The 27,390-nt window shown below is 32.8% G+C and overlaps 1 protein-coding gene across 4 annotated transcripts in view; it reads right to left on the reverse strand.

Annotated features, from left to right (window-relative positions):
- sfl (N-deacetylase and N-sulfotransferase sfl) overlaps positions 1-27,390 on the reverse strand; it is a 394,455-nt gene that overhangs the window by 19,218 nt on the left and 347,847 nt on the right. For 2 of the 4 annotated variants that reach the window (XM_085952084.1, XM_085952083.1), the window contains one exon: positions 24,453-24,677. In XM_085952084.1, coding sequence (XP_085808210.1) covers positions 24,453-24,677 — 225 coding nt within the window. The remainder of the gene's footprint in view (positions 1-24,452; positions 24,678-27,390) is intronic. The other 2 variants (XM_085952085.1, XM_085952086.1) reach the window with 1 other exon arrangement.

The following is a 27,390-nucleotide window of genomic DNA, read 5'->3' on the forward strand; positions in this document are numbered from 1 at the left end:
CGAATGCGACTTTTTTCATACAATTAAATCTGTCTGGAAGATCATTCCACGTTTTGGTTATCATGTCAAGATAATAATTGTCTTCGCTTTTCATATTTTCATCTCTGACAGTTTTGAAGTTTAATTTCAAAATTTCAGAATTGTTAAATTAGATTAACTCTTAATCAATATACCTAATCAATGTTTAAAAATTCAAAATATCTTTATCAATTTTGTAACTATCTTGCAAAATATATAAACATTGGTGATTTGTGATATTTCCATTTTCATTGGTGATATAAACATTGGTGGTTTTTGTAAATCCTTAAACATGTTTATGAAATACTTCTACAAAGTTGATATATAATCCATTATATCAGTTATTACAAAGCCATTACTTAAAGTGTTCACAAACTTTTTTTAAATTTGGAAAGTATAAAAAGCTTTAAATTACCGAAAAGTTCCGAAAATTTTAATAAATCGTCATTTTCGAGGCGTGCCACCAAAATTCCTTTCGCGTGCCACTCAGTGGCAAGCGTTGCATAGGTTGCCGAGCGCTGCTTTATATTATTATCTTGGTATATATTATATACTATTAGTCCGGCAATTCCAGGTGTACCTAAATTATAGAAGAATTGCCACGTTGAACATTTTTTCAACAAGATTTAAATTTAAATAACTTTCTTAAATATTAATGAAAAATAATTTCTAGTATTTCAGGAATGTATTTTAGGAAGATATTACCTACATACAAACCGAGTTGTTCCGATTTTAATTGTGAGCTATGTAACGTGTAAATCGATGTTTCTTAAAATTGAAAAAAATATATAAGTACCTACTTAACGATATAATTAATCCCAATTTTGGATTCTTGATGTTGTAGTGAACAGGTTTACGTAACCTTTGAACGTAATAATTTTGATCATAAAACTTGCGTCATTCATTATTAGCAACCTATCTAAATGTACAGACATGTATTTTTGAAATACTGAACTTAATTTTTTTTTAATATTTTTCCCATTACTTTTGGTTCGATAACAACTTTTCTTAGAGATTTCACCATAAGAGAACACATTTGTTGTGTCTTGGCCGATGATTGTAAGAGCTACTCGAAATTCCTGCTCAGTTCATTTTATAGACGACCATTTTGAATTCTTGACAGTGACCGATGATAGTCTTAGATTCGATGATTCTTAAAACCCATATGCAGATTCGCGGTACACCAGTTGGGAGCCTCTGATATACAGTAGCACAGATTTAACGAGAAAACTATCGCTGCTCTCTAGAGACCATTGATGAAAACGATATATAATATAATAAAACATATATTATTGGTTTCTGTTATGAAAGGTAATCACAAATCATTTATGCTCCAACGTCTCTTTTATATCGACTGTGTTTAGGAAAAAGGGCGTAACCCACAGAGAACAAATTTTACAGGAAAGGCAAAAAACGTTTTTTGAATGATTTTGGTTTAATATTAATAAAAAAAATAGGCACAGATATTGGGTGTATGATGATTGATGATTTGGTGTAATATCTTTTTGATCTACTAATAATTAAAGAAGTTATTACTGAAAATCATTAAAATTGAGGGTAAATGCTTTTTTCTTTAAATTAAAACTTAATTAAAGCTCAATTTAAATCTGAATTTAGATAATAAATCGGCATTTGCAGCTTACTTCCTTTTTACAGAACGTGTATTTAGTTGTATACATTGTTAATATCTAATAAAAGCACTTTTCGAAAAATCGAGGGTTACGCCCTTTTTCCTAAACACAGTCGATATGTAAGAAGAAAACAGTGTGCATATTTACTTCGTTGGAGTGTAATGTAGGAAAAATATAGTGAAGCGGATTGATAAACATATGCTCGGCGTTTTGGAGGCTAGATTTGAATATTATGAATGTGTTTCGAGTTTATGAGGGCAGGGCACGTTTTGTGCGAAGGCGATACAGGCAATAAATCAAATATGCTACGGAAAACTCTCCCTTACAATCTTACATTTTTTAAAGCAGCCGGGAACTGAATAAGTAATATATAATCACTCATGTTGCCCTTAAAATATATTCAACGTAATAAATAAACGAATATTATAATACATAATGGATAAATAAACTACCCCCGTTTTGAAAAACGCTCCATTGTGCGCTAATAATAAAATCTTACGGGAGAGCAATTCTATTAAAGGCACTTGAACCCATTTCCAATTTCCCTTAATTCCATGAAAAATGAAATGAAATTCAATTGAATGTATGATGAACGAAATCAATCAACTTCATATCCTTGAAAAAAAATCCTTTCGAAAATAAATTATTTAATACCACCACTTTACTGGTGTTACCATATTATATGATGAAGAAAACCTTCTCTGTATGATTAAATTTGCAGCAAGCTTGCCACTGTTATCGCTCACATCTGTCAAAAATCGAAAGCAATTTTAGAAATTCAAATTCAAATGCAAATTCGAATTGAATTGTTGTAAAAGTTAATTCTAGAATATTGTATTAATCATGAATACTTGTTTATCTTTATTGTATACTCATCAGTCATTAAATTATGTAGAACAATACACATTGTCGTTTGTTTTAATTAATATTTATGGAATATAAAAAAATACTTATCTAACAATACAATCATTCTGTTTTGATAAAAAAGTAGATTAAAGAGAAAATAAATCTAATAAAAATGTCGCTTTAAAAACAAAATCGAAAAATCTTGAAGCTTTGATTATGTTTGCTAGTTGAAGGTTTTTCTGATAAATTAGCCTCCATACAAAATAATAAAGTGAATTCGATGATAAAGTACTGAGACAAATTCTTTTGAGCTTTGCAAAGCTCGCGTTGATTTTACAGCAAGTTGATTTCACGGAATGTGAAAAGCATAAACGAAAAAATTAGCAAAGCGTATTTTTTTAGTAGACCAAACGATAGCTCTCGCCGCCCGAGCTGTATGTAATTGACTGTGAAATTTTTCACCCAACCTAATAATTACACTAACTTGTTTTTTTTACAGAAAATTGTTTAAAAGCAACAATAAATTATAAGGACATTGTTATATGTTATAAGCTTTTGATATAGACAGCAAAATAAAGTATCTCTACTTTATAATAAACATGTAGGTAAACATTAAATAGGTAGGACCTACTTAATATGGCAATAACGACAGGTACTGATTTCCGTTTATTGTGATTGTGATTTCTCTACTTTCTCGAGATTTGGCATTTGATATTGGCGTTTTCTGATTATTTCTCTAGAATTCCGATTTCTCAATCACAACCTCTACCTACGGTAATACGGCTAATAAAACACATTGTTATATCTATAATAATTATTTATGTACCTACTTACTGTGTATTTTTATTATTAAACTATTTTTCTCTAACTGGAAAAAATTGGTCATCATCTATATTCAATTACGAAGATAAAGAAAGAATCCTGTGTGAAAGAAAAGGGAGATAAATTTTAATTAAGTATTACCACAAATTAACCATAATAGGAAATGCTGCTAAGGGGATAGGTCGAATCAACACTGATAAATTTGTAATTTTAACAATTGTATGAGTGCATATACAAAAATGTCCAAACTCAGTCTCTTCTTCTTCGGTTCTCCTGTAAAGTAATGACTTAAGACTTTTCTCTTTTGTCATTTCACACACAAATACATCGTGTTTAATATATTGGCAGAATTGACAGTTAAAACCATTAAAGTAGGTAGCCCTAAAGACATTAATGTTCACTGTATATGATACAATTAGAGGAAGTAGACAAGGAGGATATATCAGTAGCGAAGGGTGGAGGTGGGCTGTTAAGATCCGCCATAAATAGTGCATATTAAACTTAGTTAGTCAAAGGTATTTGTTTTTATTTAACTAAGACTACAATTTACAAATGGTGTTGGTTAGTTTTTAAAAATCAATTAAACCTTACCTAAACCAAACCATAATAGTTTTGGTATACTTTGGGCGATACGACAAAATTGTGCAAACTTTTTCATTCATACTTATTTGTTTTCGTTGGATTAAGAATACATATTATTACACATATTGTTGGTTCATTTTTTTAAAATTCATTAAACCATGCCTAAACCAAGCTATAATAGATAAAAAACATATTATTCTATCTATAAAATATCCAAAGTAATATATGAATTAATTGCATAATTTTAGATATTTTATAGATAGACGAATATTTTTTGACTATTATTTATTATGGTTTGGTTTTCACAGGGTTTAATTGAATTTTAAAAACTAACCAACACCATCTGTAAATTGTAGTCTTATTTCAATGAAAACAAACACGTATGACAGACAAAGTTTAGTGTGCACTATTTATGGCAGATCTTAACAGCCTACCTCCACCCTTCGCCACTGTGATATATATATATTTACAGATGTATTAATTTTGATGCTAACCGAACCTATAACGAATTAAATAATGTTAGGTATTTATAAATAACAAAGTTTGCGTGCTTTCTAAGGTCACTAAATACAAAATAACCCTTCGGTTTCGAACAAAAGCTCACATCAACGCTGGACAAGATTTAGATGCAGATTTCAGAGATAGGCCGAGGGTTTAAATGTGCAGTAGAGAACCGTTGTTTCCGAATATCACGGACGGGACATATTTCAGCATGTTTACAAATATCTAGATTCTACGCTCCAGGCGACCGGGTCAAAAGAATTGCAATTAATCTAAAGTTGTGCTAACATCAATCGAAATTTCAAAGAGATATACTACTCGCCTATATAAAGGAGATGAATTTTCAGCAACGCATGCATATTCGCTATTACAAACTATTTTCTCTAGTGCCTATGCCCTATACTCTTGTTTCATATAAGTATGAATCATCAAAAAGCGATATAAAGAAATCTTTATTCGACCGAATGTAGGTACCTACTTGATGGAATTTGAATTTAAATTCTACTGGATTTAAGTTTTGTACTATTCCACTTCGTTTTTTGTGACCCGGGTTTCACCTTTAGGAATTTTCAGGCACTATGTGCACTCACCAAAAGGGAAATACACACTGACAACGAATATAGTTAACTCTAACTTATATAATAAATTAATTTAATAAAGTAGGTAAAAAAATTTATCACCTACCTATTAAGTCAAGGATTACAATAAAAAATATAAACAAACAAATAATCAATGGTTGAAGAATTTGTAAAAAAAAAATCCCTACCTTATCACTGAAAATACACTCGATAAACGTATAAATCGTCAAAACCTAATAATAGATCACTAGTAATGAAAAACAATAAAAATACTACACTCAAGAGTTGTAAAATCGTCCATTCTAGGAACAATGGTAACGTATTGTGAATTAATGGAGTTAACTAATGAGATATATCTATGATATCGGTCTTTAAAAAATTATTAGTTAAACAATTAATATTCAATAACGTTCTTACATGATACTTACCTTTTTTTTTAATATAACAAAACTACAAATAAACCCACCTAATATATATATATATATATATATATATATATACATACATACATACATATACATGTTTTATATCAATACCATTACATATAGTTCTGCATTCAGCTAACGCGCTGTATTGAGACATATGCACTCGGAAAGACCAGTAACACGCGTTCATTCTTATTACTGAGCATCCTGGATTCAGCTCTACATATATACGAATATACGTAAGAATCGGGCTATATAGTATTCTATAAATAGTCTATAATGATATAGTCCTAATAATCAACTTCCAAGCATACCAAATTACAGAAAACAAACAATGTAGTATTTTCGAACTTGTACCTAAACTAAGGCCCGTTTCAGACGACACACCGGCGTCGTGCTCGTATATAATATACGAGGCCTTTGTATTATGTTTATGAACGCCCCAGAGCTAATGAGTCAACGCATAATTTCGCGTTATAAATTATGATAAAAAAACTGGCTGCAGTAATAAAAACAAGTGTATCGGCGGCTTGAGAATGTAGCGGCCGACGAAAAAGTGTACCGGACACGCGTTGACTCATTAGCTCTGGAGCGTTCATAAACATAATACGAAGGCCCCTTTATTCGAATACAAAGGCCTCCTATATTATATACGAGCGCGACACCGGTGTCCCATCTGAAACGGGCCTAATGAAATTGTACAGCTACACAACCAAGAATGGCGGCTTAAAAATTAATAAAAGAGGATGTCTCTTATGGTATTCGTAACTGTGAAAATATTATTGCAACAATAAGAATATTAGAATAAAATAACGTGACGATTGCAGAACTGATCACTTACCACAGGAGCTGGTACGCAACGAATAAAATAAGAATACAACTTAACTTCACATCATTCATCTGATTTAGATATTAATGACCTCTACTTTAATCAAAATACGTCTTGTTCATAAAAGCATTATAAACTTCTAAAAGCTTCAATCAGAGTTCAAAACAGAAGCTTTCATCGTGAATTATAATTAAAAGCCTCTATATACAAACAGTGCCGTAAATGCTGCATAACGTTTGGAAACCAGCATTGAAAATGAATAATAGTGGGTATACAAGGGAGAGAAAGAGAGAGAGCGGTAAGCGTCCTTCTTACTCTTGCGTGAGAAACTTGAAGGCGATTAAAGGATTTTATACTGACACGCAAAAAACCTTCGGCGGACATCTAAAGCTTATTACATATTTAAACAGAGACGTAGGAGCCCAGACTTTAATATGTTTCAATACATTTTACGTTTTATTCTCGAGTGCGTACTTGGCTAAATGTAAGTGACAATAAATTGAGTGTGAATATTACATTTAAAAACAAAACGTAAGTCCTAAATAAAATAAATGAGGTCGCAAGGTTTCGTTACATTGACATTTTCGTCACATACAGAACAGCAATACCAAGAGGTAATTATAGTAATTCAAGTTAGTGTTAAGTATTGTAGGTTAAACTAGTATATTTTTACATATTTCAGGTATAAATATAAATAAACAGTTCTAATTGTTAAATATCTGAAACATCAGCTGTGATCAATAATTGATTGAATCGTTATTTTTTCTACGCGAATAAAATTGTATGTACCAAGTTGTTCATTGAAATTTATTAATACTATTAATATTAATACTATCGACCGATGGTACTTACTTGATCGAATTTGAATTTAAATTCTAATGGATTGTACTACCTATTCCATTTGAGTCGTTTTTTGCGACCCGAGTTTCGCCTTTCGGCATCTTCAGGCACTGTGTACAATACACAGTGTACATCGTACACAGTGCCTGAAGATGCCTAAAGGCGAAACCCAGGTCGCAAAAAACGATTCAAATGGAATAGTACAAAACTTAAATCCATTAGAATTTATTAATACGTTGGCGAAATTAACTTTATTATTTTAATAAAAACATAGAAATCTTCATTTCACCTGCGCCATTGTTTTATGGTGCAGCAAGGTGATATTAAATTGACCATATACTTACTTCGATACATTATGGATAACCTTTCTACGAAAGTCATTTAGGATAATATTGTGTAAGTAATTCACTATTATGTTTTAAAATTTTAAATATTGATGTAAGTATGATCCAAGTCTCAAGATTTTCACAAAAAAATCAAACCCCTTCAACTTAACTTACACCTGTCGCTTTCTCAGATTATATTAATTTGAACAGGCTCATCTTCAAGAGAAATATCGAGGGTCGACAGGGAAGAGGAAGGTTGCCTACACGATGATCCAGCCAAGGGAAGGACGCTACGGGTCGTTCAATATATTGTGAGCACTATAACAAGTCATGACATCAGTGAAACGTAGTAGTGGAACAATCACAGAGACACACAGGTTTAATAACATCACAAATATGTATTGTAACATCATGGAGAATTGAACCCGGAGCTCTCCAATGAGAAGCCAGATCCATTACCTTCATAAATATGGTCGTGACTACAGAGATTGTTAGAAAGATTTTAGGAGAAAAAAGAGTCAAAATCATAAACAGAGGGACACACGGGTGAAGAAGAATATTAATTGATAAGTTAAGTAGTATTCTAGTTTTTGTTTTGTAAGTTTATGAAAATAGTGTCCGTTTATTTATTTGTCTTCGCGTGACACCGTGTGGCATAGAAATGGCCTCAGTTTACGTCTACGCCTTTGAAATGTTGTGTACGCGCTGCATAAAGAGGGATCACTAGCGATGCCATCTACACAAACCATAAGAACGGAAAATCTGCCTCCGCGGGATCAAAGGATGACTTGCGCGCGCGTGTTGGTGGAAAAACACCGTCTGCACGCGCCGCAATACCAGCGAACGGGCCAACATGTGTTTCAATAAAGAGGATCATGAAAAATACATTATACATGGATGTCATGCCTCTAAACTGAGTGACATCGGTGGCATTAAATCTCGCCAACATGCTGATTTCATATTGTCCCAGCAAAATTTATTTTAGACGAGAATGTCTACATACCTACTATGAATATGGACAGAGATTTTTCTTCCAAACATTATGTTGCAGTAAAAGAGAATATAACACTAAGTACATTATATTTAAGTACTGTATTTTAATATACATACGTTAAAATTGTGCAAACAGTAAGATTATTATTTTTTATCCAATAATGAATATATCTGATGCACAGGTACACGATTTAAGAATGCTAGATTCTTTTTATATTGAAAGTAAATATTTTTTAAATACCTCCGAAACCCCTTTCGAAATTCTAGAATTTACAATAATTAGGTATAAGGCGTTTCAAATGTATGTAATTTCAGTAAGAAGAATGATTATTTCTTAAATCTGTGCAGTAAACTTCATCAATAAGATGATTATATACATTATATTAAATTCTACAGGTTGATTTATTAGTCGATAGCTACATCGCTGCAACTGATCATTCAAGGAAGAATAAGAAGACGACGGATTGCCGGTAGAAGAAAGACTCCATGGCTTGATAATCTCCAATAATAATTCAGCTGCAGTATTGGACCGTTTCTCAGAGCAGCAGCATCGCTTGACGAGTGGCTGACAATAGGACCTAAACCAAAAGATACCTATATATTATATACCTACCCTGTTTCTGATATAAACGACGTATTACCATTATTTCATATATTCGATTACATGAACATATCAGACATTACTTTGGAGGATAATAAAACAATGAGTGGTTTCGAAGCCAAACAAAAGTTGTTGACATACTGAAGAGAATTGCTTAATTGCTTGCAGTGGAAATGGCCATTCAATATTCACAAATTTAGTGCACACGTATGACGGCAGCAAGACCCGGCTTGTACATAGACGAATATAGTATGCTTTTATATTATTAAATATCAGCATTTCTTCATGGGATATCATTACAAAACCATATTTTCCTTCAATTTTCTGCAGAAATAATCATATGCCTAAAGCTCAGAACCCATGATTATCTGATAAGAGAATTGGCTTCATGAAAATTCAATCAGCTGCCAAACTTACAGTGGGCCAATATAAAAGTTTACCCAACTTTCGATAAAAGTCTATATTTAACTGCCCACTATGAAAACATGTTGGGTAACTTTTACTCATACGGGTGGTTGAAAGTTTTTACATTCTTTGCCCTTAAAGACCTCAGAACGATGTGCTCGCTCAGTCAAATAAGCCTACGCATAGTTACGCTACTAAATTTGACACAGATATGGGTATCCATATAATATAAAACCATTGATTTATTAACAACTAAAATAACGGTGTAATGATCGACATTGAAAAGTTACTTATTAGGATATCCATTATATACCTACATATACTTGTATAATGATAATAATATAATAGTAGGTAATGAAGTCAGCTTTGCTACAATTAGATAGTTTTGTATATTGAAACATTACATTAAGTAGGAAGTACATCTACCTAGCAATACAAAGTGCAACATGTATATACAATAATGATTATAATAATATATACTATGTTATAAATGCTTTATTAACAAATATTTTATTAATGGAAGTCTCAAGCAAAAGTTCGTTCAATTTCAGTTTTGACGACATCGGTTTGATTAAAAAGTAATTACTGCAAATTTTATGCCCCGATAATTTTATTGATAAAATACAGAAGAGAGAGTAGACGTCTTTTTACGACATTTCTAAGCACATTCCGTTTTTAAGACGGACATAAAAAATTCCAGGAACGCTACATTTCTTATTTAAAATGCAAACGAGATCTAAAAAAAGTTTAAATATACACCTGAGTATAGAGTTTTTTTCTAAAATATTGCAACCTAAAAGACGATTAGTCGTGATTTTTACCACGTTTTTCTTAGCTCGTAATCTTGTTTGTCCGGTGGTTGTTTATCCAGTAGAAATCTTGCAATCGATTTTTAACTAACTTCCCGACTAGCTAGACATTTGAAACTTTTAGAATATATCAGAACACGGTGCCAATGCATTCTTTTAATACTTGTAGCCATCTTGAAGTAGAATTGAATTTATTTTCAGTTAATTCTGTTTTGTATGAAAAGTTATTTCGGAAGAAATCCGTAATCCAATCCACTATTATTGGTTGGTAAGGGGATGTTCCTAGCAACTAAATTATTAATATATAGGTACGTGCGATACTATGGAAATCAAAATGACATTTCAGTATTATATATTTGTTTGTCTATTGCAAAATAGCAAAAAAAAAATGATTTGTTGACATTTGGATGGCTCATATGGTTAGAAAAAATCATGGTTAATTTCATTAATTGTGTTAACTGTCAATTTATGGTGGAACGCATTTTTTGTACTGAATCCATTTTTTATTAAATAATTGTACCGGTTTTGTCAGTTGAAAATGGCCCTCTAAGGCAGACGAAACCGGTACAAATATTTAATAAAAAGGTGGATTCGTTGGTTAATTTTATTTATAGTTAACTTGTGCACAGTTAAGGTTAGTTTATTAGTATGCCCGGTTAAGTAAACTTATTGTGTAATAGAATAACCATTGACACGAATATTGGTTGTTGATTGTCACACTTTATCGTGTTCCGGGTTTTTAACGATCGTGATTATTTCAAGCAAAATTCTTCCCGTGATAATCGTGATAATATGTCCCCAGCACTTTCTGACATAACGTTCTTCATTTGGTCATTGTTTAGTAGTATAAGACTTAAAACAATTTCTAAATAACAATTGACTGTAGAACGAAGCAAATTAGGAATCACGTACTAAATTTTAGGACTCTAAATTAACATCATCTATTTAGGTTATGGGATACAAAAAAATCTGTAAAAGTTTTCGTGAATATAACGTACCGTGAGTGTAAAACCAAGGCATCTGCAAATTTTTCGATTTCGAAATTAAATGCAAAACAACTGCAAAAGTCGTGAACTTGATAATGTAAAAGTGAAGTAACTGAAAGCACATGCAATATACTGTAGATATTAACCAAATATTATGGTTTTTTTTTAGAAACTCTATTTCTCCTAACAAAACGAAGACTTCAAACCGTAATATATCCAAAATATGTCTTTTTGCAGCTGCCTTGGTTTTACAATCACGGTGCGATAATATAGAGTAAGTAATAGGTATAGGTAAGAGTCACCATTCCGGCCACGATACTAAATCGAACATAACCATCAGCATGCAGTGTCAGCGATCTCATGATTTCATCTTCTAAATATGTTGGTACCTACGTAATGGAGACCGAAGAGTGACTGGTGTATTATAATGTACATATTCAATTTAAAACTTTAATGTTTATTATAGTGACACATGTACCCTATGCGGTCCACGACCTATTAGAAAATCGTTCAATTTTCCATATTAACTAAAACTTAACGACTGCTTAAGTCTATAATACCTCACCTGAGGGGCATGGTCTAAAAAGATCGTAACTATGCGACGCGCGGATTGTGCAAATGACGCGTGCCGAACGAAACATAATTTCTCATACAATGCGTCCATTTAGTGTTATGATTATTGTTATATTAGTAATAATAATAATAATGTATTCATTGACATGTTTTCTTTTTCGAGTATATGCATAACGTTTTTTAGTCATCTTTACACGATATAAGAATATATTACTCCGACGCTAACACAAAACAAATTTACGTGCTCACACCTCGACTGCCGCTCGCCGATTGGCGACGAGTGCGAAATTTCGTCCCTCATATTGTTGAAAATTATTTGCCGTTTCACTTATGTATGCTCTTAAAGACCAAACATCAAAACTATTCTAAGAGCGAAATTACTTCTGCCCGAATATAAACAACTGTTTGTTTTTATTTGGCGAAGTTTTGGGAGTCGAGCGGTCGTCGCGTGACTGTGACTTCACATCACCTCGCATTTCCGTCATTTGCTGGAAAAAAACAGGGAAACACTATTAATAGACCATGAGGCTATTTTATCTCAATTTTCGACGCACTTTTTCCTCCGCCATATCCGGCTTCGCAATAAGGTTACGCTCTCACTGTATCATTTATTCCCATGCCTGTGTACCAAGCTCTGAGAAAATGGTTAGGTAATTAACGAGATACTTATGTAGAGGTGTTATATGGATTGAGTGCTTTTACTACCCACATATAAGACTGCAGTTAACAATATTATGAGCCTCCACAGAGCGGAGGTTAAATTAATAGTCTTTTTTAATCGATGAATGGTTGTTAGCTTATTATAGTTCAACCCATTGAGGACTCGTTTGCATCAAGCATACATTAAAAGATAAAATATGATTTTTGACAGTCGCAAGATTTAAACATGCATCAAATATTTCAGAGACATATACTCTCAGAGAAGAGAAGACTGGCTGGCTGAAAGGTTGTCAAGTTTTTTTTATTCAAGACTGAATTATGAATAGTAAACAAGATTTAAGTATGTACAAATCTTCATTGAATTAATAATTTGGAATAACCCCTAAATATACTATAACCCATATACCCCATATATAAATATACCCCATAAATAAACTAATTTGTAGAATCAAATTAATTGTGTAATATTCACAGAATCTTTGTTAAAACTATATTATTTACATTGTCACAAATATATAAATAGTACGCCTGTACGGCAGTGGCGAAGGGTGGAGGTGGGCTGTTAAGATCCGCCATAAATAGTGCACACTAAACTTTGTCAGTAACACGCATTTGTTTTCATTGAAATAATACTACAATTTACAAATGGTCTTGCTTAGTTTTTAAAATTCAATTGGTTTAGGTAGAGCTGAACATGAACCAACAATATGTGTACAAATATCTCGTAATATGTACTTATTCCTAATCCAACGAAAACAAATAAGAATGAATGAAAAAGAAGTGACAATTTTGTCGTGTCGCCCAAAATATACCAAAACTATTATGGTTTGGTTTGGCAGGGTTTAATTGATTTTTAAAAACTAACCAACATAATCTCTAAATTGTAGTCTTAGTTCAATAAAAACAAATACGTATGACTAACAAAGTTTAATGTACACTATTTATGGCGGATCTTAACAGCCTACCTCCACTCTTCGCTACTGCTGTACGGTACGAAACCACAATTAAAAATCCGTATATAGTTTTAGATAAACGTGCCAATGTTTGGTACCTATTCGTTATCTTCACTTCGTTAGAAGTGGTTCTAATTGATTTAAATGTTGAATATTTAAATAATCCAATGGTCTCTTGTAGATGTAGGTATATACAAAACGTAGAGGACGAAAGACTAGCCTAAATAAATGTAGGTACATATCATGTTTATCAATGCTCAACGTGAATAATTGAATGTATGTAGGATTCGTAAGTTATATTACTTCACTCGAAGAAAACCTTTCTTTTGTAAGCAGAGGTCGTGGAGACGCGCAGTCCATTTATCAATCAGCCCGACCCATGTTTGAAAAACGGCAGGGAAAAGAAAAATGCGAGCTAAATAATATGCGTCGAACGGTAGGCATAGGTACACAGATGATAATCGTTTAGTTTAGTTCGAAACAGGGCTGTTACTAGGTTGTCGAAATACCGTCAAGATTTTATAAATAAATACAAGGAAATTATCAAATCAAATAAATGACTCATTACATCCACCAAGGATCTCAGAATTCCATCGTTAGTCTAGTTTTATTAACTTTATTGGTAATTGTTTAGGTAACCTCCCTCTTTCACTTCGATCTTGTTTTTTCTCGAGAAGTCATCACACCTACCTTCAAACTACGTATTCAAAGAACTACTATCTGAATCATATTTTGTATGGTAATTCATTTGATAAATTCGAATTTATCTTTTAATATTAGGGCATTTTTTTCCTGTCTGCTTACTTAACCAATGTAATATAATATAACACCGTATATCGAATGTATCGATCGCACGCCTTTCTTCCTGATTTATGGTTCAAACCAAGACACCGTAAATAAAGATTTAACATTTAATTTAACGATATTATAACTTTCCTTCTTGACCCATATTTTAATCGAAAGGCGTCATAATATGTATACAATTGTATTTAATACAAATACAAAATAGAGAAAGACCTGACAGGTGAACTTTGATATGTACCTACCTACTTCATAAGTAATCGATAAATATGAGTGGAAGAAACTGATCTATATGTTTATTTAGTGATGTGGATTTATAATACAATATTTTGAATTTTATTTGAATTATTTATAGTTAATTATGGTGTAATACTAAATAAATATACTTAATATTTTGTTTCTTTTAGATAGCGGGTAACTATTAAATTTGGTTGGCTTATCTAAGTAAATAGTTTTAAAACATACGAATGGAATTCAAGTGGGGGTATTAGAGAGGGCAGTGTTTTAGATGGCCGCCGTCGTTAAAATTAAGCCTCCACCTTTCAAATGTCCACAACAGCGAAAAGTTTAACGCGAAAGAGGCTTTGCTGCATTCACAATCACAACACATACACACCTACATAGTATCTACCTTCAACAAGTACGCCATGCCAATTTAATTCATTAAAGGTGACCGACATAATATTATACATATATATATTGTTATTTTACTCTGGCATGATTTTATTGTTGCTATTATGTATATAAAAAAAATACATAATTGGACAAATGAATTAACTGATCGAGGACCGTTATTAAATGAATTATGTGGTACATAGGTATTATGAATCTGGAAATGCGGTGGACGCCGCATACCTACATACTTACAATTGTAGCCATTCGTTATACAAATTAGAATCCATACACTGCATCCAAACACATATTGAAAAATCAACGTTGAAATTTAATATAACTTAGAATTGAACACTTTCCCCACAGTTTTAAATGTAAGTACTGCTGTTGTGTCATCTTATTTTACATAATATAATATATACTTGCTCAAAGAGAATAAAAATTTCCGTTCTAAAATATATCCCTAGATCAGGGACGGCGAACCTATGGCACGCGAGATGATTTTGCATGGCACGCGAATATTTCATTTTGAAAAGAAAAGAAATTACTATTTTATATATTATACCTATTTTAAAAATGTTTTGTTTATAAAAAAGTTTTGCAAATAAATATATACTTACTTATTTCTTCGGTTTTTCATATTATGTTTACCAATCGATACGCAAACGTAAACGAGAATTTTGAAAACAAGACGAAAATATTCAAAGAATAAAAGATATGCCTTCGGCTAGAAATACGGTGAAAGAAATCATCATTTTAATTTTCAAACTTTTTTAATAGAATTCTTAAAAACTATTTTTTTAGAAAACTTTTAAAAACTTTTTTCGCCATGAAAAACTGCTTGGCACGTCAGATCGTCGAAAATTTTTATTTGGGAAATTTTGGCACGCGTTCGTAAAAAGGTTCGCCAACCCTGCCCTAGATAGTTCTCCAGTTCCTTGGGCGGACAGGCAAAGGGGAAAATAATAATTTGGAATGGGAATGGTATCGTCCGCTTAAATATCTTGGGTAGACACAGAAGAGGATGATCGCCTACATGGCGGTACGAACAGATCAAGGAAGCTACAGTGTGAAATGCAGGTATCACTGGAGACATATTATATCTTAGGAAAATAATGATTAAACACTAAGAATTGTCAGTTAATAACATTAGAGCAAATACATGGCATACGTTGTTATTAACATAGTATGTAAAAAATGCAGGTACAACACAAAATAAATACATACTATTATTATGTATCGAATGGTCAATCGGAATTAAATGTTATTAGTATCTTAGAAACAGATCACTGAATAATTTCAAAAATAGTGAAATTTTTCAGTCCAGCGAAGGCATAATTATTTGATAAGTTGATATTGACAACGTTATTCGATGAACACTATAAGAACATACATGAAAATAAACTGCAGGCTTATCATATTATATCACACTGACTTTTAATTACGCATTACTATGTCTTGTATGACATTATTTGAAGTTAATGTTACGCTGTTAGTTTTACAATTAGAAAAATCACTTGATGCAACAAGTCATGTCAGTCGTTAGCTTTTCCATTTTTTACAGTTCGAAAAAAGCTGAGTAATATAGGTACCTACATAGTCCTTTTCAAAATAAAAATCATAAGATGTTAGGTTACATTAAGCATTAATGCCAAGATGTGTATAAGGTCAGGCTACAATGAATCGAAGTACACAAGTCTTCATATTGATATAAATGTAATTGTATAAAATACGTCGCCATAGTAAATATGGTTCATGATATCGCCAGCAAAATTGGTTCATTATACTGTAATACTTATTGTAAGATTGAAGAATGACGTTGAAGTCAAAACAGTTTCAAGATCTGCCAAAGATGGCGCCGCACAGCTCGAGTCGATAATAAACATCCAGCTGGAGAATGTAACTGGAGGTGGAAGAAAATCAGACGTCTTAGTTTTCCATTAGGCGGAGAGGCGTCAGGCGTCGGCGTCTCGAGATAGCGCCACGACGTAACGCGGCTTGACGCTTCGGAAAAATCACGGCCTTATCGGAAAAGTCCCCGCGAATAAAAACATCGCGCGGGAAACACAACATGATTTTTATTAATCGCGCTTCTAGCGTACAAAGGAGATTTTTTTTAGTTCGATCGGTTTTTTTGTTGAGGCCGTTTTTCATCTTGTCGCTATGGTGGAAGAGAAATCGTCTTAGATCAATAGCAAAAAAGAATGGGTTAGACAGAATGTTAAATTTACGTAAATGGTAGTACTGAAGAAATGCTACGCTCGAGTGAAAAATAAATTCGGGGTAAATGACTCGTTTATACTGTATCTGCAACGATTTTTATAAGGTTTTAGCACTTTCATTATATATCGAAAAGGAGAGTGATAAAGCTAAAAGAGAATTTGTAGCTTGACAAGAGAACAATCTGAAATAATAATTATATAAGTTCGTCAAGGAATATCTATTGTAGATACACTTTTTGGATGTTGATTATGATATTCTACACAACTCTAACCTCTATTTCATTAAAATATCCCACAGATTTCTGCTTAGCACCTTCAATTTCCACGTAAGCATTTTGATATTCAAAGATTAGGTTTATGGTTTTATGACGAATAATAATTTGTTAAATCAATAAACAAGAATGACACACATTATAGAAAACTAGGTTTGCCAGTGGTTGCCACGTGTAAGTTAAATAAATATTTAGTTACCATAAAATCATGACATGATGGTTACACCATTGTTGATAGTTCTATAGATAATAAAGAATAGTTAACGTATACGTTAATATATATTATATATGGTGGCCGAGCGGTAACGTGCCCGGTTAGTAAGTCGTGGGTTCTAATCTCAGGTAAGGAAAAAATCACATATTATTGTCAATGAGTTTTTGAACCCAGAGCATGGACCTAATAGATTGAAGAAGTGGCTATCATCCACTTCTTCCGAATCCTTTTCGTGAGGCGGCCAAGATTCACTTCGTATTGCTTACCAGTAAACCTGTAACTGTGTAATTTAAAACAATAATCTAAGCATAAATACATACCTACTTACGAATTTCAGAATACCACTAAATACATTAAAAATATTATATGAGTGTATTTAATGATATTGTTGCAATAGATACATATATATTTTTAAATGAGTTAAATTTAAAGTGACCTATTGAAGCATACAATAATGTCATTAAAATTATTTTTTACAATAAAATTACCGTAGGTATTTAAAAAAAAATTGTTACCACCAACCAACCACCAACTTACAAACTGTACATATAAAACATATTATTATTAAATAATACGTCGTATATCCCAAACTGTTTCCATAATGAAACGCTTCAGTATTGTGAAATACTCCGAAATACAAATTGTAAGTTTTTTTTAAACCACTCGGCGTTTTTAAAGTCTATATTTTATGTCTGATAAATAAAAAAAGGTACCGCAGGAGTCTACTTACAAATATAATTAATAATTTACAGTAACCAACTCCTTATCTTGTCTGAAGCGTTTAAAAAGTTTTTCAATTATCTAAAATTCAACGCTGATTAATGTTTTTAATAAAAACCTTCGAAAAATATTAAAGCGTAATGAAACCATAAATATTAAAATTAAAACTGTGTGTTTATACCTTTCTCATGTAAATATACCTCGTAAATAGCGGCCATCATAATGAACGTTATGAATAAATTATTTAGCATTATATTTTATCCCCCCATACATGTTATTATCTGGTGAATTTTATGATTTTAAGTCTAAAGGGTAGGGATCATAATACGCCATCGGTTTACTCAGGTATTATGTAAAATATTATTTGCAATCTGAGAACATAGGCAGAGTCGGTCATGTAGTAAATGATATTATGATACAAGGAATACGCAGGAAGCCGACTGGGTAATTTTATTATTCATCTGAAACGTTGATAATTTGAAGAGAATACAAAAGACGATGGTTATACTCAGGTAACTTAAAACGATTATCAAAGTATATGAAGCACAAACGTGTAATTAATGAAAATATTTTTGGTATTTATGAAACACTGACTAAAAATAAAATGTATTTTAATGTTTAATATTTCGTTACGTAGAATCGCAACAGATCGAAAAACGATCGATGCCTTTGACATATGGTATTGTAGGAATATTATGATGCAAGATAGCCTCTCGAGTCGACCATCCGTCCGATGTGACACGGAAAAAAGGGGATAGGGAAGTAAGGTTTAAAATCATGATTGGCAGCGAAAACAGAGAAAGAAGAAAAACAACCGCGTACTGGACGACAATGAGACAAATCCTAAATATTCTTCGGTCCACTAGTCACAGTAGCTGCTTCAGGGGACGAAGTAATGACGACGAAGTCCAACTTTCAATAGGAGTGTAACCATAAAAAAGGAAATTTTATGATGAAAACAAACAATCATAATGAAAACACACACACACATAATTGATTAATGTTCTTTTACAAATATGGGCTATGTATTTATATGAAATTTTATAATTAAATTTCTTTTAAATTGTATTAATCACAAGTGGTGAACACCAACCAAGTGACATAACAATGTAAAAAGGTATTATGAATTACCAGTTAACGTCGAATGAAAAAAAATATAATCCATAAAAACTAAAAACTCACTTATAAAATAGATCTATCATAGGCAGAGATCGAGAAAGAACAGAAGATTTTAGCCACCGATAAGTAAATATTTAACGTGACATTTTGACGTTTTTCTCGCGTCAGAAAAAAAGAAATTTCATTCCACAATCTCCATCAATATTTGGGCAACCTTTGCCGCCCCGCCGAGAATCGATCCATCAACTAATCTGACAACGGCAAAAAATGGGCAAAAGAAATTCAATATATAGAGCGACAAAAATATTTCTGCTTTGAAAAGAAAACAAAACAAAATTAGCGTTGTGGGTAAAAGTAGGCAGCGATTGATCCGTCACGATTCCTGATCTCACAATGCTCATAGCATCGCCTGTTGGCTCTAACAAGGCAACTAAGCGCTAGCCTAGATTTCGGTAAAAAGCTTTACATTGCGTTCACGAAGTTATATTATTCTTTTATTTTATATATAAATATGATTCTTCCGTTATTTTCTTAAAATTGTTTTCCATTGTAAAACAATACAGTATTTTAGTAAGTAAAATTAGAAGGTAGCCATTTTACTAAAAGGTTTGTCAGCCTTCTTCTGTTGTGCCCGAGCGAGTGAAGGGCATAATAAGCTTCTCCTATCCTCAAGTTAGTCACTGTTATTTAGTCACTATTACAGCTGGACGCACCAAGTGAACAGATTATCACAAATACGCCACTTTCGAAGTTCGAGGGATCATCGGAGTATCTCCATAGTATTTATTTTTCTTGGTTCTTCGTTTCCAGGCAGTAACTTCTCGTTTAATAATGTTTCCAATGTCCAGTATACGTGATAATAATATATTAATAAGAATTATATAGGTACTAAAAAATTGTATTTTCAATAATATTTTTATAAACTGTAGTGTGGAGTTTTAAATAGAAAATCATAAATTAATAAACATTATATTAAAAACAACTCATAAAATTACTCGACGGTTATTATTCATACACTGAAGGATATCATATCGAAAGTATCGACACCTAGAGATAAATAAATTTAATTGACAGATATAGTTGGTTACGTACGTAACTAATGCAGTTTGCATGCCAAAGTAAATTTGTCAAAAATCTCATGATTTTCATTATTTTTAATCATTAGTCTTTATAATATACTTATGTTACCTACTACTTTTTTTAAATTTTTAAGTAAAATCATACGTAAAGTAACATATTAATGAAGGATATTAATGCATAACATCCTAATTTTGTGATAGTATAGTTGAAAAACTCAAGACCTAAATATTATATTACATGCCCCTTTGACTTGTGAACAGGCTGTGCATAAGCTTAGCAAAAAGCTCCATTAGCGAACAAAAGTAGCGAGGGTAACCATGACAGATCAGCCGTCGTAGCTCCGACGCGATCAGTATCGCGCGACTAAATCGCGACGGACGGTGTCGCACGATGTCTCTGATTGATCGGCGCCGATCGTAGCTTTAATGCTTTTATTACGAGCGGTAAATAGCGCACGCCGTGTAATGGATTTTTAATGGCTGTAAAGGTGTCCGTAAACAAGCCGAGATTCGACGCCGTCAGCGCCGCGACGCTCATTCACGGGACGAGCATCGCAACAAAAGAAACTCGTATATTATGTTACTATCTGTAGTCGCAGTTTTTACCTATATATTTTGAGACTGATTCATAAATGTGTTAAAATGGCGATTGGCCTTGTATATTAAAATGTGAACCAATGTCATCAGCTATAATTCCGAAAGAATATTAATTTAGTAAATACCGTGGTAGCAATGCTATGGTATAATACAGTGATCTATAAACTTTATGTTACTAAGCCCCCATTTAAAAGCAATCTAATTTCCCCCACCCTTAATTTCATAAAATAATACAGACCCATTTTTAAATGGTAAAAAATGTATTATTACAAAAAAGAAAAAAATATGTTTAACAGAATAATAACAAGTTTTTATTATCTATATATGTAGGTATATATTCATTTTTAAATTAATTGGTTTTTCATACGATGGATCACATCTAGGTGTCATTAAGGTGGGTGCTACTCGTAGCTCTTTATCTACTACTAAACGGGCTGGATTTTATTGCAGCTAATGCAGAAAATCCCGTTTCACATAAATAATGTTACGAATGGGAGCAGTAATTGCATTTCTTTGCTTGACAACATATTATATTCTTCACTTCGATTCAACCAAAATTGACATGACAAAGTGAAAACTCTGAAATTTTTGTTTCAACAAAGTATCGCATGATAATTCTATCAATTTTTACTTTTCAACAGTAGTCAATCCAAATGCATCACCCTGTTCACGCCTGTCTTTGCAATAGTCTGGGGCTCCTCAGGGAGGCGTGCCTCCCAGTTTGGAAATCGCTGGTATAATATATTTAAAAAAAAACGCATTTTCAACAATCTACAGCAATTGTGCGTACGGGTTATTTTTGGTTGGTAAAATTTTGGTGTATTTTCTAATTCATAGTCTATATAAAATACCAAGAATTTCTGTAGAAAAGCTTTAAAGTGGGCATTCATTTATGGTGTGGTGAAATGCGTGAACACAATTTGTACCAGAGCATTAATATGTCGCCTCAATTAAGTGACCTTATACTTCTCACAGAAGTGCCAGTTACCAAGGAAGCTACTGAAAAACAACATTTTGAATCGTTATTGAGCCCTAAAAGAAACAATCGTAGATTTTGCATAATAATAAACAATAAATATGTAGTTAAAAAATCTAACATCCCTGAAATGGCACTTTAAATATTTTTTCTTGATTAAGTTTTGTCGACACTTTGATCCAAAAATAATATGGACCACTGATCTATAGTATAACATAAAATAAGTCCTAAAGACTTGCGAATTTCATACGTATCAGATTTCTGTTTGCGAATTACCCTTACATAAAATAATCTCCTCCTTGGAGGACTACCTATAATATTAATGAGGTTGAGAGATATTTATATATTTTGCTATATTACTTATTATTCAGACATAATCCATACACACCAAATAGCCTAAAGGCACCATTATTAAATTAACATTTAACAAGTAGACATACTGTCGAGAAATTTCGACATCGGCTCGGCATACATTAAATATAACATCGTTTTAACTGATTTAGCGAATTTAATATTTAAACAGAAACAAATTGATAACAGAAATGGGTCGTCGTATGGGATATACGTGCCCTACTTGCGAAGAAACCCGTCGAAGAAACACACAAAAGAAATGAAATTATCCCAGCGATGCATGCATGAAATGGAATACGACTGCTGTCTTCGTAAAAAGCAAACATATTGAAATTATTATGAATTCGTATTTATTGAAGTGTAAATTGAATTGATTGAAAAATATTTCAAGCGTTGTTATTATAATATACAATTTAAAAAAGTCGTTCCGTACAGCACAGCCTACAATGAAGTTTATAACACAAATTGATCCAAGAACAAATTTCGTATTTATTCGTCCATAATATACAATCATGTTGACGATATATATTATATTGTTCTGTAGAGATGGAGCAGTTATGTAATAATAAGGTTATTAAATTAACTGCAAGTCATTTTATATATTCCCTCTATATTTATCCCGATTACGTACGTAAATATAGAATTTCTCCTTTGGGAGAGCCTTTTTAATAAGCTCGCAAGGTACCTACACACTCGTCAATTCTATGTTGTCCAGTTTTACGTATAACATTCTAAGAAGACTTATTATTGCCAATGATGAAAAAATATACTAGAATGTTTACAAACTGAGATATCTTATTTATTTCATTTGAGTTGCAGACAGTCATTGGAAACAAATTACGTCTGATAGTAAAATAACCGGAGCAGTGTATACCAAGAAACTTGCTTATTAATTGTATTTTGTTACCAACAAATTAGAGAACGCAGGGGTGACACAGTAAGCCGCCAGCAATGTTTCATCGGCTTTATCAAATTGCCGCTATATCCAACACTACAATATAATATCATGAACCATTATAATTGTGCTACATTTGTAAATGTAAGTCTGGCCCAAACGAATATTATAATCATATCTAGGTATAGAGAAATTAACACCACTATTTAGTGCTTGTAATGAACAAAGCGGACCTCCCTAAATCCGTGAGTTCAAATGTCGCGGATGAAACAAATCAACATGTCGTTTAAATAACATGGAACCAATGAGTTTAAAAATCGTCTAATAATCATTCCTTATAAAAAAATGTATATTGTGATATATTTCAGTCTAGTAGTTGGTAAAATTGTAAATCTGTGTTGTAAGAAGCTACGATTCTCGAGTGTGGATAATTATGGGTAAACTTATGAACACGTATTAACGTATTCGCTGCTGTGTAGATAATGAGATTTTAATTAGCACCTTTAAAATGCACGTTAATTACATCGATCGGCCGCCTGGTCATTACGCGCATGTGCGTCTTCAGCGTCCAAAGTATTAAACAATATATTATTTTAATTATTTACATCTGTATCATAATATTATGCATTAAGGTATGTCATGTAAACAAGACGAGCTTTCAACAAAGGTAATATTTAAGGACGTTTAGAGGGCTTTACATGTCATGCGTTTATTGGTCTGGCCGTCATTAAATAATAAACCAAAACTTCCTTCAAAGCCTTGGTCTATTTAGAAAAGATTTGGCATTTCTATCTTACTTTTCTTTTTTGTGGGTCTTTCAATAGACCTCCACGTAACTTTGCAATTTGGAATAGATTTTTTTGAATTATTTGATGAAATCAGCCAATCAAGCGCCTGGCATTTACGTAATACGCAGTGAGTATTACACACAAATCTTTTCACTGTGTACAATTGCAAAGTTACGTGGAGGATACTATACCTTCAGCTGTGCGGACGATGAAATGCAAGGATAGCTGGAAAGGCATAACTATGGCATTTTCAAATAGTCACGATCCTCAAAAAAGAGGATACGAAGCGAAGAAGTTGATAATGTTACTCAATAGTTCGTAGCAGACCCTCCGTATGCAAGAGGATCTTACCAAATCCCCGAATTACCAATTTGTTAAGGCATGGAGAATAAGAAAGAGATAATAATATATAAGATGAATTGACTTACTTGATCCTAGTATGCACGAGCAGCTCGGTGATGTCCCTGCAGAGCTTGGTATATGAGGACTCCACGAAGATGAGGACCTTGGGATCCAGTCTAAGGCGAGCCTCGGAGCGATGGTCAGGAATGGGGACGGGCGGAGGGGCTGGAGCTCCGCCGAGGTTGGCACCCAGCTGGCAATGGACCAGCGGCACCGGACGATGCACCAGGCTGCGGACGGGAAACCACACACTACATTACAGTAGATTATTCTCACAATTTAACAATATAAACAAAAAAATATTGCCAGTTGAAATAAAACCGAGCGTAAGTGCGTATTTGTTTTCGAAAAAAGAGCTACCTACTGTAGTTTACACTTCGCATTTTACATTTTTATAAGATATCAGTTTATTTTTCTAGATTGCAAATAATAATTACTAAAAATAAACACTACGGTATGAATTAATATTTATTTTAAACTGAATATATATTTTTATTTAAAACAAAATATCGAAGATAATAAGAAAATCATATAAAAATAATTCCTATCCCAAGTAATCCCATTTTCTAATATGTATGTTTCTATTTTTTATTGTAAATAAACATTTTCAATTAAAAGAAAAAACGAAAGTTTTTTTTAACCAAAAATTGGATGGGTATAATAAATTAATCATCATCAACTATCCATGAAAGATGAAGATGGGCGTATTATATTAGATATAGAAAATAAACTGATTCGTTGGAAAGAATATAAAATATTCTTAAAATATTATTGAAAAACTATTTGATGATGGATGATAGGGGACCTAATGGCTATACTTTTGATGAGCGTGGACGAACCCCAGCCATAATAAATAGAGCATAAATAATAAACGCAATACGAAACTCTAAAAATGGTAAAGCTGTCGGCCCTGATAATATTTACAACGAAATTATAGAAGACCAATTTGAAATTCTAGTTGATTTGTTTAATAAAATTTACGAAACGGGCATAATTCCCGATGATTGGTTGAAATCGACATTCATCAAAAAAGGCGAACGCAAAGGAGTGCAGCGAGTTTAGAACAATAATTAGTTTAATGAGTCATGTGTTAAAAGTTTTATTAAAAATCATTCATACTTAATAGTTTTTTTCGAAAATGCGAAGACATGGATGACACAATTTGGCTTCAGAAGTGGTTTGAGCACTCGCGAAGCACTTTTCAGCTTGAATGTTCTAGTGCAAAGATGTCTAAATGCTAATATTTATATTATGTGTTTCATCGATTACGAGAAAGCATTTGATAGTGTTAAGCATCCTAAACTTCTCTTACAGGAGAAAGGCATCGATGCAAGAGACATTCAACTGATAGCCAACCAATATCGGAAACAAACAGCATATAGTAAGATCGAAAACTAAATCGGTGGAGAGGTAAAAATTCGTCGGAGTGTAGGGTGTACGACGGGGGTGTATATCGTCACCTCTGCTATTTAACCTGTACTCGGAAGCTATTTTCAAGGAAGCCTTACAAGGTGAATCGGCGGGTATTTTGGTTAATGGGAAACCTATTAACCGAGAAGTTCTGCGTAGTATCAAAACCAGGAAACTATAGTACCTCGGCCACATTATGAGGGGACAAAAGTACAGCATTTCCCAACTTGTTATTCAAGGAAAAATCAATGGTAAACGTAGCAGAGGACGACACCGCATTTCGTGGCTTAAGAACATCAGTGATGAGTGCAGCTCCACTGAACTGTTCCGTGTAGCAGATGAAAAAGCTAAGATCGCCTTGATGGTGGCTGACTTCCGCTAGGGGGTGGCATAATAAGAAGAATAAATTATTTTGGCAACAAAATTTTAGTTTACAGTGGTAAACTGAGACACGAATGAGTATAGGTGCAGTCGCATTGATGATACTTAAGTACATCATATGTACTACCTATGTATGTATAGTCATAATGTCAAGTTTTTTTTTTTGTAATATGCGGAATAAGTAAGATTTTTTTTTAAATATACAACTATGTTACAAATACTAATATTTCATAAATTAAACGAATGAGCATTTAGTGGAATTCTGTTTTGTAAGTGTAAGAGAATTACAATAAATTAAATTCCATCTGTTTTTTTATTCGATAACTACTAAGGCTTTATTTCTGTTGCTAATGGAGTGACAGCTGAAAAAATCATCTTGTGAAGTAGTTTTGTAGAATTTAGTTCGGCACAATTATTATCGTATCAATAATAGATAACACATAAGTCAACATAATGGAAATGTCGTGAATATAGAATACCAATAGCGCATCAGCAAGAGGTATTCCGTGACAAAGACATGGCTATTTTTTATGAATTAGCCAGTGAAAAATGTATGACGCGCAACTAAATAATAAATATTTTTTAAGTTCAAGCCTAATTGTCACTAAACTTAGCAATCTCGATATGCTCATCATGCACGTACATTTTGTATGCATGATAATACGTAATTTTCGATCGAATATTTTTGATATAGAGTACAGACGAATCGCTTTGTGTACTCTCTCATCAGACAACCTTTTTTGAGAATGATAAAATGTAATTTGATTATTCATGAGATTCTGCCGTAACAATATTCTAATACATTCTGGCGAACAATGAGTTCCCTTGCGCGAAATTACCACGCGAATATTAAAATGCCCGTTTCTACGTGATTTCTCATCTTCTCGGATTACTGCGGGAAACATGAGAATTTTTTCAATTTGGCTATAAAATCGCAGCCCGGGCAGGCCGATTTGATCCTTGGGGGAGGAGGGCGCGCGTCCGGAATTTGCATGCGCGACTCTTGACAAATTATTGCAATCAATCATCGAAATGTTCGGCTCACTCTGGTGTTACTCCAAATTAAGTAGTAAAACAAATTGAGAGGATGTCGCACGCAATACGTCCGAGGCCGGCTTATGTAAATGTAAATATGGATTCGTTTTACCATCCGCCATTCTGACTATATAAGAC

This window comes from Rhyacophila brunnea, unplaced genomic scaffold, assembly GCF_057557595.1.
Source record: "Rhyacophila brunnea isolate RB1 unplaced genomic scaffold, BYU_Rbru_1.0 scaffold_3, whole genome shotgun sequence".
Lineage (NCBI taxonomy): Eukaryota > Metazoa > Arthropoda > Insecta > Trichoptera > Rhyacophilidae > Rhyacophila > Rhyacophila brunnea.